Raw genomic sequence first — 18,004 nt, 5'->3', positions numbered from 1 at the left:
TTGTTAGCTCGGTCATTCAAAACACTGATTTATCATAATGATAGTCCCTGTAACAGTTTTATATACACATATGTATATACATATAATGTACATTCAAATATATATGTTGTATACACATATATACGGAGAGTTTCACATAGACACCACAGCTGGCCAGGCACGGTGGCTCACGCCTGTAATCCAGCACATTGGGAGGCTGAGGCAGGTGGATCACCTGAGGTCAGGAGTTGGAGACCAGCCTGGCCAACATGCTGAAACCTGTCTCTAGTAAAAATACAAAAATTAGCTGGGCGTGGCGGTGGGTGGCTGTAATCCTAGCTCCTTGGGAGGCTGAGGCAGGAGAATCACTTGAACCTAGGAGGTGGAGGTTGCAGTGAGCTGAGATGACATCACGACACTCCAGCCTGGGCGACAAGAGAGAAACTCCATCTCAAAAAAACAGATACCACAGCCAACTGCTGAGTGAGTGATCAAAACCCTTAGCCTTACTTTTAAACTATAACATTTTACATATCTTTATATATCTTAGAAGCATAAGCAAGAACAAGGTTAAGAAAAAGCATTTTCCTCAACAAAATTTAAAAATAAGGAATGCTACTGGTAAGTTTTCTCTTTACTTTTTATAATTTCTGATAGCAACAGTAGACACAATTCAGAAAGTAAAGAATAATATAGGCCAGGCGTGGTAGCTCACATCTGTAATCCCAGCACTTTGGGGGGCCGAGGTGGGGGGAATGCTTGAGCCCAGGAGGTCCAGACCAGCCTGGGCAATATAGCGAGATTCCATTTCTACAAAAAATACAAAACAAATTAGCTGGGTATGGTGGTGCGTGTAGTCCCAGCTACTCAGGAGGCTGAAGTGGGAGAATCACTTGAGCCTGGGAGGCAGAGGCTGAAGATCACGCCATTGCACTCCAGCCTGGGTAACACAGCTAGACCCTGTCTCAAAATAATAATAATAATAATAATAATAATAATAATAATAATAATGTAACACTGCCATAACACAATTTAAAATGGTAAATTCTTTGGCAATGTCACTCTGTTCAGTTTAAAGATCAATATAAACATATGGAATAATCTAAATGTTAACAGAAAGAATTGCAAAACACAGGCATTAAGAACAATTTGCTATAATAAAGAAACAAAGTTCTTGTACTATAAAAAGAACAAACGCTGCAGCTTGATCCTGGCAGGTTGCTGTTAGGCTTTCCCGTTCCAGGACAGAAGCAGCCTCCCCTCACACATTCTCCAGTGTGGTTTGTTAGCACAGATTTGAGTCAAGTTGATGATGACCCATGCTAATGAGGAGGAACCAGATACTAACAAACAGTGAATAGCTTTAATGAAATTAAATGGGGCTTTGGAGCTTTCTTTACAGTTGTATATGACATGGGCATGTCTATGACTCTAGCAATTCACAATATATTCAACCAAATACTGGTCAAATCTTATTAATAAAAATGTTCTCACAACAGAATCTCCATGCAAGGGGAAGTGATTTCCAAAGCTCAGATGAAGAACTTCCTTTATTAAGGGAAATAATCAAAAGAACTAAATTTTCACACTGCCAGAGGGTGGTGCCATATCGCTCTGTGATGTAAAATATAAGTGTTTTGTGTGTATCTGGGTTCAAAGTCCTACAATCTGTCCATTCTAAGCTAGGGATGAAAAGCATCACTCTTCAGAATGAGGCCAATTTTGCAGTGTCTGCTCACAATTTCCTGGAATTGGGGGAGAAAATTCACTGAGTGGGTAGAAGGAAAATTAAATATCTTGCCTCTGGTGCCTACTGGAATGCAGGGCTGCCAAGTAGATAATGGGGAGGTACACTGGGTATCAAAAGGAGCACAGCCCTAGGGAGCACGCTGGCACTTAGGTGAGTGCCATGTACAAAGTAGATACTCAACAAATACTAGTTCACTCAATGCAATAATGTCTCCAAAATAACATGTTAGAAATTAAAAGTTAAAGGAGGCTGGGCGTGGTGGCTCATGCTTGTAATCCAGCACTTTGGGAGGCTGAGGTGGGAGGATCGCTTGAGCTCAGGAGTTCCAAACCAGCCTGGGCAACATCTCTAAAAAATTACAAAAATTAGCCAGGTGTGGTGGTGTGTGTCTGTAGTTCCAGCTGCTTGGGAGGCTGAGGTGGAGGATCGCTTGAGCCCAGGAGGCAGAGGTTGCAGTAAACTGTGATCACACCACTGCACTCCAGCCTGGGTGACTGAGCCAGACCCTGCCCTCAAAAAAAAAAAAAAAAAAAAAAAAAAAGAGAAGACAGATTTTTATAATAAAGCAAAATGTGGGTAACAGTCCCTTGGAAAACTGAGAATAAAAATATTCTAAATATGAAGTGTGTTACAACCTCAACCTAATTCTATTTCATTAGTTATATTTAACCTGCCTCCAGGATTTTAATAAAATACATTGCTCCCATATCATGTGATTTCATCTAAACAATTTTCAAAACTATAAGCTACAGATTTCAAACTAATAAAGGATAATAGTTTAGGTTAAAAACAAATTTTAGCAGTAGCCTTGATGACTTACCTCTGTTTTACGAAGTTTTTGATAGTTCCCGCTCCAAGAAATGAGCTTTCGGTCTTTCCCACCTCCTGACACCAGTGTGCCATCTCTTAACATACAAAGTGCAAAAATGCCACCCTCATGGGCCCCTTGAACTGCATAGCTTATTCGATTTGTACCTAAACACACCAAGAAAACCATCATTAGCACATTGTCAAAAGGCTGCCTCTGCCCATTTTCTAATCTCATCTGACTTTGGTTTTAAAAGGCAGTATTGTCCATGAGCACATCATTGCAATATGAATCTATGAAGGATCCAATTTCTAGACGTTCGCAGAGCACCAGACAAGTATGAAATGGGTTACTTTAGAATGAAGGAAAATATGCATTGTTGAATATGCATTCTCATGGCTGAGAATGTGGGCTCTGAGTTTAGATCCCTGCTCTCTAGTGAGCTGTTTCTCTGGACAAATTGCTTAGTTACTCTACCCTCAGATCCCCCTTGGTGGAATGGGGCTGCTGCTTACCCTGCAGGATTGTTCTAAGGATTAAGTGAACAGTGGGTAAGACACCTAGCGCCAAGAGCAGCAGGGATACTGGAAACATCACCATATGCTTCTGAAATTGCATTTACAAGTCCGTCTCCACTTTCAGCCCCAACTCAAAGATCCTTGAGAAAAGGGATGGTGGATTTTCCCTTTTTTCCTGTCACAGGGTAAGTGCTCATAAATGCTCACTGGACATAACTGGACGCATGCTTTCTGAGTGATACATCTCCCTTAGCAAACTTTGCTCAAGGACAGCAGGGGATTTGGGTCTGACTTAGTTGTATGTTCACAGTTAGCACATAATTAGCTTTCAATAAATGTCTGCCAAATGCTATATAAATCAGGATAATTACTGAAATATTTTACAGACCTATAAGTAGTCATTAATTTCATCATTATAATCTGTCAGTAGATTTCCTAATAAAGCTATTTAATTCCATCATAATAGCTTGGGCTTAAAGAGCCTTTCAGAATGCTATAAAGGTCAGTAACTCTTACTATTCTCTGCTTTTTCTCTGTTCTAGTTCTATGGTTTCAAGTTACACATGCACACATGTATGTGTGTGTCTCTGTAACTTGAAATTTAATCCTACTCCTGTACATTGTATTAATAGACAATTCTTAAAGCACTCATGTTTGATCTCTTATAACATTACCAAAAACCATTGGTTTTTGGGAACTATCACTTATTACCTTTTCCCCATACTAAGATGTTGCCACTCGAATCTCCAGTAATGGTGTCACCATTTTCAGAGAAAGTCACACAGAGGACAAACTTTGGCTTTTCTTGTTTCTGTAGAATGTGGCAAAAAAAAAAAAAAAAAAAAAAATATATATATATATATATATATATATATTTTTTTTTAATCCATACAACATATATATATTCCAGACAACCTTTCATTTGTACTAATAACATCTAGATTCACAGTGGTCCCAAGCTGGACAGTGTCACCTTCTGTAACCACTGTGCACACCTTGCATTTCTGTCCATCAGTAGAAGTTACATAACTTCTGCTGTGAGATTAACTGCTCTAAGACAAAGTGATTTCTAGCAACTCCAAGTGGCTGGGGAATCATAAAGCTGCAGATAGCAAATGGAGGAGGGTACTGGCCAGGGAGAAGGGTGGGGCTATGCTGTCAGCCTAAAGGGCAGGGCCCGAGCACCAGAATAAAGGGGTCCCCGAAACAAGCTTCAGGGAGGTGGTGGCAGATGGACCCCTGGGAAGAGGTGCTGCCCCCTGGTGCTCTCACAGTCCCACAACGTCCAGACAAAAGGCACAGGAAGTCTCTATCATCCTTTGCAAAGGCAGGTTGCCTGCCTCCTGATGACTTCATCGCCCGATACTCTCTGCAACCAGTGCCACTGTGGGAGGCCTGGTGCTCCCCGGGTCCAGGTCCTTCCCTGCCCTCCACCTAGGCTTGCCCTGTCTTTTTCTTCACTTCATTACCAGTGTTACTTACCAGGTGTGACACGCTCCCCAACTATGTGAGGGATCCCAAGGGATCGTGTTGAGCACCACAGCCCCCAGAAAGATGCATCTAGCCAATCACAAATACCAGAGAAAAATAAAACAAAAATCATAATTTAACTTTACCTCGAATAATCCTTGCTTCTTATTAAGGGAGCTTCCTTCTAGTGTCCAAAAGTAGAGATGTGATTTTCCACAGGTAACTATGATGTTGGTGTCCGTGGGGTGGAAATCCGCAGCAAACACAGCTTCATTAGAGCACTATAGGAAAAACAGGGACTTGGATGCCTCACATCTCTTAAAACACGTAAGACACATGTAGGAAAAGAAGTAAAATCTGAGCCACAAATAAATAAGAAATTCAAGGCAAGCACAACGCCTATGATTTCCCCCATTGAATCCATCTTGCTATAAACACCAAGCGTATGCTGGTGCGGGCCTTAATGCCTCCTCCTTGTCTGTCTCCCCCACTTGACAATGAGTCCTTGAGGACAGGGAGCACCCAGGAGTCCTCTGTCTAGGCCAGGGCCTCTCCCAGGGCCAGGCATGGAGCAGGCATGCAGCATGCTTTGCTAGGAGGGAGCTGGGACCAGAGGGACTTCAGAACTGCAAGCGTTTGCTCTCACCTGCTAGTCATGGGTTCCCAGTCTGGCTGATCAAATGGAATCACCAGAAATGGTAAAATGCAGATCTCTAGGCTTCGCCCCCTATCTAGTAAATGTAATCTCCAGGGAGGGCCCTGGAATGGATTTTACAAAGGTCCATTGTTCCTGGCTGACTCTGGCTGCCCGTTTCCCCAGGGAGTCTCTCCTGCGTCTGACTCCTGGAACTCTGCCTGTGGCTCAGGGACCCGGCCTGGGGTCCCATGGAGTAGATCTAGCCCTTCGGGTGTCACCTCCACCACCCTCAGCCCACACCCTAACTTCCAAGACCCGCACCTTGGCCTGTTGGATTGGGCTCTGATCACTGCTTCTATTTAATAATGCAGTTACACATTCTTGAGCCTGGATAATGACCTACCTGTGATGCCTTCTAACCTAGCAACATAGCAAGAAGAACTTAAACCCCTGCCTAGAATATTAGAAGGTGGGGCTAGGGCGTGAACACAGGTGTCAGGGAAGAGGCCTGGTCAGAATATAAGGTCTGCCTCCCAGACACGTAGCAGAGAAAGTTAGGTGAGTAAGGTTATCTAAGGTTGATAGATGCAAAGATGAGAAATCTGAATTCAATTCTATAAAAATAGGGATCCAATAGAAAATAGAAATAGAAAAAGGTCAGAAAGTCAAGGCAAGGGAATTTGACATATTGTGCAAAATGGATTAGAGGCAGTCAAAGAAGTCCCAAGGGGCCCCTCTCAGGAGGAATCCTGTTGGGAAGGATTTGGGGTTTAGCTCGGGGCTCCCGCTGGTCCTTCCTGAGTCTGTTCCACTTTGGAGGCGCCCCTGTGCTGGTGGCCCCCACCCACACCCGCCCTTCCCGCAGCTGCAGGTGCCTGGGCAGCGAGTGCACCTTTACACCTGAGCGCATTTCTGGGCCTCCACGCGCCGTGCGAGCACACGGCAGGCGCTCGGGGTGTGTCAAGCAAATGAAAGAAATAGCCAGCAAATACATGACTGGATGAATTAAAAGGGTAGTGGCTATGAAATGAGGAAGAGAACAATCTTACAGACATGGTGAAAAAAGGAAAAACCCTAACAGGACCTGGGGTCAAAGTCTCATGATGGGAGAGGAACTGGGGACAAAGGATTCTAAGGCGAAGGCGTCATACCCAAGGGCTGGGGCAGGAATGGGCCCCGGAGCCCGCTGAAAGGGGGCTACCACTGTGCCAGGGCGGCTCGGAATGGGAAAACATTAATGCAGCCCAAAAAAGGCTCGGAGTATGACCTTCACATCCGCCAGTTTTTCTTCTTTCTGCCAGTCCCATACAGAGAGCACATGGTCGTTGGAGTCATCCACAGCACAGAGATTGGTTCCTCCATTCTAAAAGAAAGTTATTCACAGGAAGACTATATCTGAGAATAAAGTGGGTTGAACATGATTAAAAATAAACATCAAATTTTATTTTTAATAAAGAGTCTGCTACATTGTAGTTAAAGAATACTCATCCATTGCTTCTGAGACCTGCTTTCTTTCTCTCTCCCTTCCTTTCTTCCTTCCTCCCTCCCTCCCTCCCTTCTTCCCTCTCTCTCTCTGTCTTTCTTTTTCTGGAGACAGTATTTTCCTCTGCCACCCAGGTCAGAGTGCAGTGGTGCAATCATGGCTCTCTGTACCCTTGACCTCCCAGGCTCAAGCAATCCTCCTACCCCAGCCTCCCATGTAGCTGGGACTGTGGTGTGTACCAGCACTCCCAGATAATTTTTATTATTATTATTTGTAGAGATGGGATCTCCCTATGTTGCCCAGGCTGGTCACAAACTCCTGGGCTCAAGCAATCCTACTACGTCAGACTCCTAAAGTGTTGGCCACTGTGCCTGACCAAGCCACTGTGCCCAGCCAAGACATGCTTTCTTGACCAGACAGAAAGAGCAGGTAAATGATGGGGAGTGAAGAAACAGGAGTTGGGGAAGAGAGGCGCCAGGGCGGTGTCTCTTCACCACTGGGTTGCATGAAAACAAGAGACCCTCCTAGAGCAGACAGTGCCCGCAGCAGGCGTGGCACAGGGGCTGTTAGCAGCAGGCGTGGCACAGGGGCTGTTAGCAGCAGGCGTGGCACAGGGGCTGTTAGCAGCTGTGAACGTGGCTGCTGCAGGGCTGCACAAGCCCTCGGCTCTGGAAGCCTGAGTACACGGGGGTCTTTTCATGTGAGCACGTGCACATGCATGTGAATATGGGTTTCTGAAGTGGTTGAAGTGGTTTAAAAGAGTGTGGGGTGGGTCTGCTGAACCAGCATGTCCTAAGGAAGCCTGGAAGACCACAAGGCCCTGTCCAATCCCTGCTTGCGGCCAGGCTGCCTGCCAGCCACGTTGGGCTTGACAGAGGCGTTTGAACCAGAGCAAGTCTATCTTTAATGGGGGCTGGGTAAAATAAGGCTGAGACCTACTGGGCTGCATTCCCAGATAGTTAGGCATTCTAGGTCAAAGAATGAGATAGGAGGTTGGCACAAGACACAGGTTATAAAGACCTTGCTGATAAAACAGCTTGCAATAAAGAAGCCGGCTAAATCCCACCAAAACCAAGATGGCAACAAGAGTGACCTCTGGTCGTCCTCACTGCTACACTCCCACCAGCACCATGACAGTTTATAAATGTCATGGTAACGTCAGGAAGTTAACCTATATGCTCTAAAAAGGGGAGGCATCAATAATCCATCCCTCGTTTAGCACATCATCAAGAAATAACCATGAAACGGGCAACCAGCAGCCCTTGGGGCTGCTCTGTCTATGGAGTAGCCATTCTTTTATTCCTTTACTTTCCTAAAAAACTTGCTTTCACTTTATGGAATCGCCTAGAATTCTTTCTTGCGTGAGATCCAAAAACTCTCTTTTGGGGTCTGGATGGAGACCCCTTTATGGTCACATCTTTCTGGTGACCATGAAGTGACGACACTGAGGAAACTCCCAACCCAAAGGCTGACTTTGGGTAAGTGGTGGGGTCCGGTGACATCTTTCTGGAGACCACGGAAGGGACAATACTGAGGAAACCTCCGATCCAAAGGCTAACTTTAGTAAGTGGTGGGGTCTGGTAATATCTTTCTGGTGAATCCCAAAGGGATGACACTGAAGAGACCCCCGACGCAAAGAAAAATCATCTGTACACACCGAATGGCTGATTTTGGGTAAGTGGGGTGCATATACCTGGGCAAAGGACAGGATTTGGTTAGAGGCCCAACTTAGGAGTCTCTCCTAAGACAGAATGAGTTAAATGCCCCTATTAATAAGGCAAGGACGCTTGACAGACCTTGGGTTCCAGGCCCAATTTAGGAAGGTTAGATTCCTTCCTAAGATTTAGGGGGTGAGAGGCCCCTCTCAGTAAAGCCCCTTTCAGCTAAGAACAGGTTTGGCACTATGGGATGTTAACTGCTATTATCTTTGGATTAATCTGCCTTGCACTCTTTGCCGATGTCTAGAGTGACAGAATTAGGCATGTACAAGATCATGGGACATGGGGAGCTTTTTCCTCCCCAAAAGGGGAAATTTAAGAGCTGATGGGAATGCTGCAAAAGATCCCTTTGTTATCAACAAGCAGCCACCTGAACTTTTCAGTGTCGCTGCAGTGGGCAGGTCTTTCTCTGGCCTCCCTGAGCTCTTCGCCTTCCCCGCCCTGCCACAGGCAATGCTTTTTTCTCTCTCCTTTCCCTTTCTTATGTTTTCTATTACTCAGGGCCACCATCTTGCCCAGAGACCATAAGTTGAAACTCCTGGTTGGAGGCTGGATTAACAAGGATGGGGCCAACCAGGGGCATGTTTGAGCCTTGCCAGTTTGATATTGTGTGCTAAGCTGAATGGCTAATGTCCATGTTTCGTCACACATATTTTGCTCTGGCCAGGACGGAAAAAGGTAATTTTCCTTTATGATGTGGCTTGGCCCCAGGGCTGTGGTGCAGCCAGCCGGATCACTAGGGCCGCCTCAGGGAAAGGGAACCCAGAAGCCTGCCACGCCAGCAAAAGAGTAAGAATTTCTTACCAGTCAGACTTCTGGCCTTGCTCTACCTCCCTCTCTCTATGCAAACTGGTTGAATGAATGGTAAAAATCACTGTTTATCTCCTGTAAAGTTTTGATTAAAGGGAAAAAAGGATTTGTGAGGGTAATCTTAAGCTGTAGAGAATCTGTTGTACTTTGTGTTATAAATTTGTCTTTCTATATCGTTCTGTCATAAAGAGGGGTACCATAGGATAGAATGTGGGCCTAAGACCCTGTAAGTCCACTGTTCAAGGTAGCACAGCAAACTGGTCAGTTATAAATTTTGCAGCAGGTTCCTGAAAAAAATCTGGATAAAGTTTCGCTCTTATCTTGTTTCAGGTGCTTGGGAGCTTGACCTTGTAACCATGTGGCAGTACTTTATCTTGGTCTCTGCCATCACAATGGCAGCCTGGGATCAGGGTTCAATTCCTGGTTTAGGGAATGAGTCCTTTATTTTTTGTCTGTGTATTTACATGTATTATGTGTGTGATGTCTGTATATGAAAGAGCTTTGATTAATTGGTGTAATAATAAGAGCTTAAATCAAATATTTTGTAAGAAAAGTAAAAAGTGTAATGCCTTTCAGTTCACATGACTTAAGTAATTTTTGGGAAATAAAAACAATTTTACATGTAAGGTGTACAAAGAAAGTGAAATGTGTTTTGGTAATAAATTATAAGAAGGCATGGAAAGGTGAATTATTATTATTATTATTTTTTCACCTAGATTAAAAAGTTAAATTATTGTTTTAAATTAGATAGGATAAAGCTGAAAGTTAAAGCAAGTTGTCAAAAGTTTGTGAAAAATTAATCTTGTAAAAGAAATTCTGTGTGAACATATTGGCTAAAGTTAAAGGGGTATTAATCAATTTTTCTGTAAATTAAACATTGGAATAAAAGCACAACGGGTTTTTCTCTGAGCAATGATCTGCTTTTTAACAAAAATTGTAAAGGATTAATAAACAGTTTATAAAAATCTTACCTTATGGTCATACTGATTAAAATGGAATAGATTGGCCAGGCACGATGGCTCACACCTGTAACCCCAGCACTTTGGGAGGCCAAGGCCAGTGGATCACTTGAGGTCAGGAGTTCAAGATCAGCATGGCCAACATAGTGAAACCTGTCTCTACTAAAAATACAAACAAATAGCTGGGCGTGGTGGTGTACACCTGTAATCCCAGCTTCTAGGGAGGCTGAGGTGGGAGAATTGCTTGAACCTGGGAGGCAGAGGTTGCAGTGAGTTGAAATCATGCCACTGCCCTCCAGCCTGGGTGACAGAGTGAGACTCTGTCTCAAAAAAAAAAAAAAAAGAAAAAAAAAAAGAATAGATTTATCTATGAGGTTTTATTAAGAATATTTAACATCAATAGTACACAAATATAAAGGTGAAATTTGGCTTATTTGGTATAAAAGTCATACAGGAAGCATTGTCAAATAGGAAATTGGCTTTCTTTGGGTTATATTTATATAAATATGTTATTGGTATGTGTTCCAAAATTAGGTGAAACTCCTATAATTCTGATATGACTTAGTGTATGTTATTAATAGTTGTACTTGTTATGTTAAATTATTGTGTGCTCCAGGAGTAAATTTCGTTGTCAATTGTGGCTTTAACTGTGGCTGTCCTAAGACTTTTTGTTATCCACAGACAATTCTTGTCTTGTTTTGGTCCTATTTAAAAGGTGGCTTATAATCAGATATAGGCCTTTAACAAGTGCTCTTGAATGCAAGTTTCTGATTACTTTCGAAGTTGTAACATTAGAATAGAGGAAAAAACTTTCAGGACCCTCATGGAGAGCTAAAATGTTCCTGAATATCAAGCAGAACAGGAGTTAACTGCATGAACCAAACTAATAGAAGACTGAAGTCATCTTTTTTGACTTTGCTTAAAACGTTGCTGATCCTTTGTTTTTTTCAAAGTCAAGAAAACTTTTCTTTTGAGCTATTTAGAGCTTTTAACAAGTAAAGTACACTGCTATGAACAAAATTTGAAGCATATGTTTCTCTTTACCTGATTTCTCCAGAATTTAGAAACTATTTGTGAGTATTCTTAATTTATGGCAATATAGTTAATTGCATAATTGTAAAGAATTTGTTTTTGTTTGTAACAGGACACAACTGGAGAAACTGGTTATTTTTTTGACAGGAATGGCATGCTTTCCTTTAAGGAATCAAATTTGAATTGTAGAGTCCATAGAAGACCCTTGGGGGAAACTGGCCTTGTACCTTGTCTCCATAGTCCCTGTAAAGGGTTCCTGACCTGTGGTAAGTAAAGAATGTCACTTTCTCACAGGCCCAGGAGCCCCAAGTTATCTTGGGACCCCCCAAGAGGAGAGGAATTTACCCAACCCATAGGTATTTGAGGATATAAACCCATGGCTGGGCTTGCTTTAAAAAAGGTCTTATCTGAGATTCCTTATGGAACAGAGTTCCAGTAAAGGCAATTTAAAAAGCCTATGTGAAAAATAAATATTCTTGCTGTACTTTATACAATAATCCAGCCAAGTATATAAGACTAAGGCTTATGTTTCCAAACAAATCAGTCCTATTATGGTTTGTCTTTAGTAAAAATGGGAGACTGGAGAGAGAAATTATATTTCAAGAACTATGGTACATTTGTTATTAGATTCTAGTTTCAACAGTTGTTTTTAAATTTTTTCTGCAATTTAGACTAACCCTGCTTATTCCTGTGAACCAACCAGTGATCTCTGACTGCTGCTCAGAATAAATAAAAGCGATGGGTAATGTAAATATCTGGATCAGTATTCTAATTCTGGAGACACTGGAATCAGCTAGAGACCCCCATATCAGCTTGGTTCCAATAGTTGCCCAGTTAATAAAAAGCCTTCTTAGTTTACTTGGGATAATTTTGTTTATTTTGTTTTACTGTTGTGGAATATATTGCTGTTGTACTCTTTGTGCAGGAATACAGGATAAGCTTACTCAATGTTTTCTTAAGTTGAACACTTATTAATCTTCCAGATATCACCTTGCCAAACTGATGCTTTCTGACTGAGCTCTTCTCTATCCCAAATACAAGAGACCCTAACAGTTAGGCAGGAATATCATCACCCCTATTCAGCCTGAAGAAGTTACAGAAGATGGATCTTTGTCCCTTAACCCTTAGGATTAAGGATTCTCTTATAAAAGGGAGGGGAGAAATGTCAGAGGCGTTTGAACCAGAGCAACTTGAATAGGGGCTAGGTAAAATGAGGCTGAGACCTACTGGGCTGCATTCCCAGGTGGTTAGGCATTCTAGGTCACAGAATGAGATGGAGATTGGCACAAGATACAGGTCATAAAAACCTTGCTGATATAATCACTTGCAGTAAAGAAGCCGGCTAAATCCCGCCAAAACCAAGATGGTGACAAGAGTGACCTCTGGTTGTCCTCACTGCTACACTCCCACCAGTGCCATGACAGTTTACAAATGCCATGGCAACATCAGGAAGTTACCCTATATGGTCTAAAAAGGGGAGGCATGAATAATCCCCCCCTTGTTTAGCATGTCATCAAGAAATAGTCATAAAAATCGGCAACCAGCAGCCCTCAGGACTGCTCTATAGAGTAGACATTCTTTTATTCTTTTACTTTCCTAATAAACTTGCTTTCACTTTACTCTATGGACTTGCCTTGAATTCTTACGAGAGATCCAAGAACTCTCCCTTGGGGTCTGGATGGGGACCCCTTTCCAGTAGCAGAATGCCAGAGACAGACACACTGGAGCCACCCTCGAAAGAACAGGTAAAATTCAAGGCCAGAGCACACAAATAGCCTCAAGGAAAGTGAGGACAATGCCTCTGGGGGTCTGTTTTCATCACCAAACCCATGTGGCTAGAGATGTCTGATTGGAAGTGTGTGTCCCTGATGAGACATGCATATGACCTCTGACTGAGAAGTCCTGGGAAGCAGGAATGTTTCAGAGTCCAAATCTGTACATACACCAGGGCAGGTATCGAGTGTGTCAACTCCCCCTCTTCAACCCTGAGTTGATTCTCTACTTCCTGTGGAAGAAGACAGCAATACCCACATGGCACGTACTTACAGATTTTGAGAATGCAATACAGGTGACTGCTCGGTCAAAAAAACCTATTCCAATGACGTGCAGAGTATTCAATGTCACAGAATCCCAGATGCGCACGTGTGGGGGCAATTGCTATTTAGAAAAAAAACACAGAGCCATCAACTGTGAGGGGGATACACATGTGTCTTTACCTTAACGCTACAAGATTGCTTGGACAGTAACTCGGACTTTGTCAAAACAAAAGAGCTTTTTCTGCATTTCAGGAGTCTGCCTTTTTATGTAAATAAAACATTCCCAGGGGCTTCAGGAGGTGGAGGGCCTTGTTGATAATTTAACACTAAGGAAAGGTCTACCAAGTTTTGAAATTTGAATGGCCAATTTTTGACAATAGTACCATGGGAACTGACACTTTAATTTGTGCATCTAAATGTGTCTGAATTTTAGAAATGAAAAAATGACAAGTAAAATGGAATCTCACATATGGGTTATTCTTTTAAAGTCTGTTTCATTGCTAAAGTGTCACCATGCCTAAGTTCATAAGATGGTCACCACCAAATAATATTAAGAGCTTAACAGACCAGGCGTAGTGGCTCACACCTGTAATCCCAGCACTTTGGGAGGCTGAGGCAGGTGGATCACCTGAGGTCAGGAGTTCGAGACTAGCCTGACCAACACGGTGAAACCCTGTCTCTACAAAATACAAAAAATTAGCCGGGTGTGGTGGTGCATGCTTGTAATCCCAGCTACTTGGGAGGCTGAGGCAGGAGACTCGCTTGAACCCGGGAGGTGGATGTTGCAGTGAGCCAAGATTGCACCACTGCACTCCAGCCTGGGCAACAAGAGTGAAACTCTATCTCAAAAAAAAAAAAGATAGCTTAACATTCTTGGGCAAAACAGGCATCAATTATGTACAAATAAGATTTAGAATTATCATAATTGGTTTAAAATCCTCTCAACGGTGTTCCTAGGTTATTTATGTTAATTTTCCTCTTCCTTAATAGAAGGAAGCATCATAGAGCAACCAGTAGATTTATCAATAAGAAAAGGTGCTGGCATTGGACCTAGTAGAAACACTAGGCAGGCGTTAGGTGAACCAGGTTCTAGTTCAGTCTAATCTCTAAGTAGCTGGGTGTCTGCAGGCATTCCCTAGGCCTCTCTGGATTTCTCTATAGGTAAACTGAAAGATAGCTATAACATTTTTCTCTGGTTCTCAAGTACCGATTCAATTTCAATACCAGAAACTGAAATATACTTTTAAGCCACTAGAGGGAGGAACAAATGGCTTACTCTTCATTTCAAAGAATTTTTCTAAGCCATTTAACATTAAACCAAAAAAGATAGAAAGACCCATTCAATTTAAGTGAATTTATTTATACAACAGTGGTCTGATTTCCATTATTTCTGTTAACTCTTTTCAAGTATAAAATATTAATGGAGGTCAGGCGCAGTGGTTGATGCCAGTAATCCCAGTACTTTGGGAGGTTGAGGTGGGCGGATCGCTTGAGCCCAGGAGTTTGAGACCAGCCTGGGCAATGTGGTGAAATGCTGTCCCTACAAAAAATACAAAAATTAACTGGGTGAGGTGACGTGCGTCTGTACTCCCAGCTACTCAGGAGGCTGAGGTGGGAGGATCATCTGAGCCTGGGGGGCAGAGGTGGCAATGACCCGTGATTGTGCCACTGCATTACAGCCTGGGTGACAGAGTGAGACCTTGTCCCAAAAAAAAAAAAACCCAAACCAAACCAAACCAAACAAAACCGGAAAATAGCATAAGATTAATATTTAAAATCCAATGTTACTAAAATATTTTCTGAAATATGGTAGTATTCATTTTTTCTGGATGAAAACATGTTGATAAAATGTATGTACTTAAAGAAATTAGTTTCAGATAAAATATTATGCAATAACAAGCTATATAAAAGTAGCTATCAAAAAAGCTACAAGCTCCTTCTCTTAACGCCTTAAAATGCAAATTAAAGTCTTGCTGAAGTGCTTGCAAATTTGTGCTAAAAACCTCCTAGTAGCTTTTGTGACTTGCACATAGACACAAACTCCATGGGTTAAAGTCACGACTGTTAAAGGACATTCACAGGACAGGGCAGAGGGTGGTTGAAATTTGGCAAAATGTTGTATATTCAAATTATTATTTATTATAATTTTAACTTCATTAAGTGTTTACCTTCATATTTTTAATGCTTATCATATAAATAAACATTTTAAGAATCTGTGAATTCTTTGTTCAGAACAATGCTATTTAAAAATCTGATGAAATTAAGATGAGCTCCAGGGATTTTTAAGGTCACAGTAAGTCTTTTTTTTTTTTTTTTTTGAGACTTAGTCTCTCTCTGTCACCCGGGCTGGAGTGCAGTGGCATGATCCTGGCTCACTGCAACCTCCACCTCCTGGGTTCAAGTATTTCTCCTGCTTCAGCCTCCCGAGTAGCTAGGACTATAGGCATGTGCCACTGCACCTGGCTAATTTTTGTATTTTTTGTTTGTTTGTTTGTTTTGAGACGGAGTCTCGCTCTGTCGCCCAGGCTGGAGTGCAGTGGCACGATCTCGGCTCACTGCAACCTCCGCTCCCAGGCTCATGCCATTCTTCTGCCTCAGCCTCCCGAGCAGCTGGGTCTACCACCACCACGCCCAGCTAATTTGCTAATTTTTTTGTATTTTTAGTAGAGACGGGGTTTCACCATGTTAGCCAGGATGGTCTCGATCTCCTGACCTGTGATCCGCCCACCTCGGCCTCCTAAAGTGCTGGGATTACAGGCGTGAGCCACTGCATCTTGCCACACAATAAGTCTTCTAATTTACAATAAAAAATTCTAGTGAGGGGTTCAGAAGTTTTCAGATACCATAATTATACCTAAGCAGCCTTACTCAGCAGCACAATGTTTTCTAAAAATTACTTTGTGTTACCAGTTTATTACGAAACAATGAAAAGGTAACGTAACTCACTTTTCCATCCTTCGATGTGCCTGCGACTTGTCCTGTTGCTATCGTGATCCGGTCAGGATGAACTGCTAGGCTAACAAAAGGGTATTTATAAAACATCTACATGTCACAGGTAAGTTTTACTTTTCCCTTGCTCAAATATTATCTAGTCAAAAATTTAAATATAAGAAATATGTAAAGCCTAACTTCTTACAGACTCATGACAAATTCTCTGAGCACTACGACGTTAGGAAACAACTAGTGCCTAATTCATTTAATCTTAATTCCCTTATTTCTTCTGAAGAATTTTCAAACTTAAGGAAAAAGCATCCTCTGCTGGGAAAATACCATTTCAACCTCAGAACCACTACATCAGTCTACAATCTTTATTAAAAAGTCCTGTTGAGTACGTAAATAGGAAAGATGCCATCTTTCGCCAACAGGATTTTTATCATTGACCAAGGAACCAGGACAAATAAATAAATCCCTCTCTTCACGCATCCATCCTTCCAAGATACGTAAAATGCCTACCAAAAGCTATAAATGAATTATGGGAAGAGCCGACTCAGCCGTAAACCTGAGGCAACATGTTTTTATGTTTACCAAAAAATAAAGACCCAAATTAGAAGCCTTTAACACATGATGTGTTAAGAAGGCCTCCAAAGAGGTGGTGCTCTTAGTTGAAACAATGTGGTCCGTGAAGCTCATGTGTTGGTGAGGCTGGAAAACTAAACATGAGAGGTGTCTCACGGAGCGCAGCAGCAAGCGGACCACAAGGAGACCACACAGAAGAGCTCTCCCAAAGACCGCATTTCCTCAGACCCTCTTCCTTCTCTTTAGTTATGTCCCAATACTGACCGTGTTCTGCTAATGCTCTTTCCACCTGTGCAATGGGAATCACATTTATTTTTATTTTTTTTATAGACAGAGTTTCACTGTTGCCCAGGATGATCTGGAACTCCTGGCCTCAAGCGATCCTCCCACCTCGGCCTTCCGAGTAGCAGGAATGACCTATTTCAGGACTTACCACTTCACGTCATCGTTGTGGCCAGCGTAATGCCTCTGCAGTTGCTCCTCCACATTGTATAACACCACCACAGACGCGATGAAGTAGACGGTCTCTCCCGTCGGAAGCAAGTACAGGTTGTTACGGCAGTCTCGACCCCTGTACCCGTAGCTTTGTGGATGTCAAGAAAAAAATTTTTTTCCCTTTAAGAGCTGACAAAACATCAGCTTTATTCAACAGGCACAGGAAATAAAAGACCATATAACTATTACCATCAGCGTCACTAATTTAAATAACATTAAGTTGCAAATATTCGGTGACGAATACATGTGACCCCCAAAAGGCATGCAGTAAAGTTGGAAACAGTCATTGATGTAATATGAATACATATTTTTACAAGGATTTGGTTTTATTTTTAGAAAGCTATTGAGTCAATTATTAATTTTTTTACTGTAATCAAGCTAAATTTTTACTAAAAAATTCCTTTTTTAAACATGGTAAAAGTACTTACAAAGGGTACAAATGACACACACACGTGCACACAAACATGCATAAAAGGTAAAAAAAAAAAAAAAATCAGGCTTCTCAGATCCTTTGGGGTAAGAATCCCTGTTAAAACTTTCGCATTATACTTCCAAACCTTGAAAATTATTTTGAGAACAAAGTATCACTTGAACTTGGATGTAAAAAGTAACCTGGCAAAATGCCAAATAATGGCCCAAAAATGCCATTTATTTAGAGCAAATTTCATTGCTTTACATCTTCTAAAATATGAACAGGAAGTAGGCTGAATAAATGTTTTGAATAATGTTTTCCAGATGTGATACAACCGTTTAATAAACCACTACTGACTTAAAGAAAATCTGAAGCACTTCA

At 42.0% G+C, this 18,004-nt stretch overlaps 1 protein-coding gene across 18 annotated transcripts in view; it reads right to left on the bottom strand.

Annotated features, from left to right (window-relative positions):
- Window positions 1–18,004, bottom strand: part of EML1 (EMAP like 1) — a 210,632-nt gene that overhangs the window by 28,611 nt on the left and 164,017 nt on the right. For all 18 annotated transcript variants that reach the window (XR_013396529.1, XR_013396527.1, XR_003731712.2 and 15 more), the window contains 7 exons: window positions 17,150–17,299; window positions 16,147–16,216; window positions 13,211–13,321; window positions 6,430–6,525; window positions 4,672–4,806; window positions 3,767–3,866; window positions 2,550–2,704 (listed from right to left, as the gene is read on the bottom strand). Coding sequence is in view for 14 of the 18 variants with exons in the window: in XM_015144471.3 (XP_014999957.1) it covers window positions 2,550–2,704; window positions 3,767–3,866; window positions 4,672–4,806; window positions 6,430–6,525; window positions 13,211–13,321; window positions 16,147–16,216; window positions 17,150–17,299 (817 nt within the window). In the remaining 4 variants the exon portion in view is untranslated. The remainder of the gene's footprint in view (window positions 1–2,549; window positions 2,705–3,766; window positions 3,867–4,671; window positions 4,807–6,429; window positions 6,526–13,210; window positions 13,322–16,146; window positions 16,217–17,149; window positions 17,300–18,004) is intronic.

The sequence above is a fragment of the Macaca mulatta genome, chromosome 7 (genome assembly GCF_049350105.2).
Source record: "Macaca mulatta isolate MMU2019108-1 chromosome 7, T2T-MMU8v2.0, whole genome shotgun sequence".
NCBI lineage: Eukaryota > Metazoa > Chordata > Mammalia > Primates > Cercopithecidae > Macaca > Macaca mulatta.
Note: the sequence above shows the minus strand (reverse complement) of the source record. Positions and strands in the feature narration are given on the sequence as shown.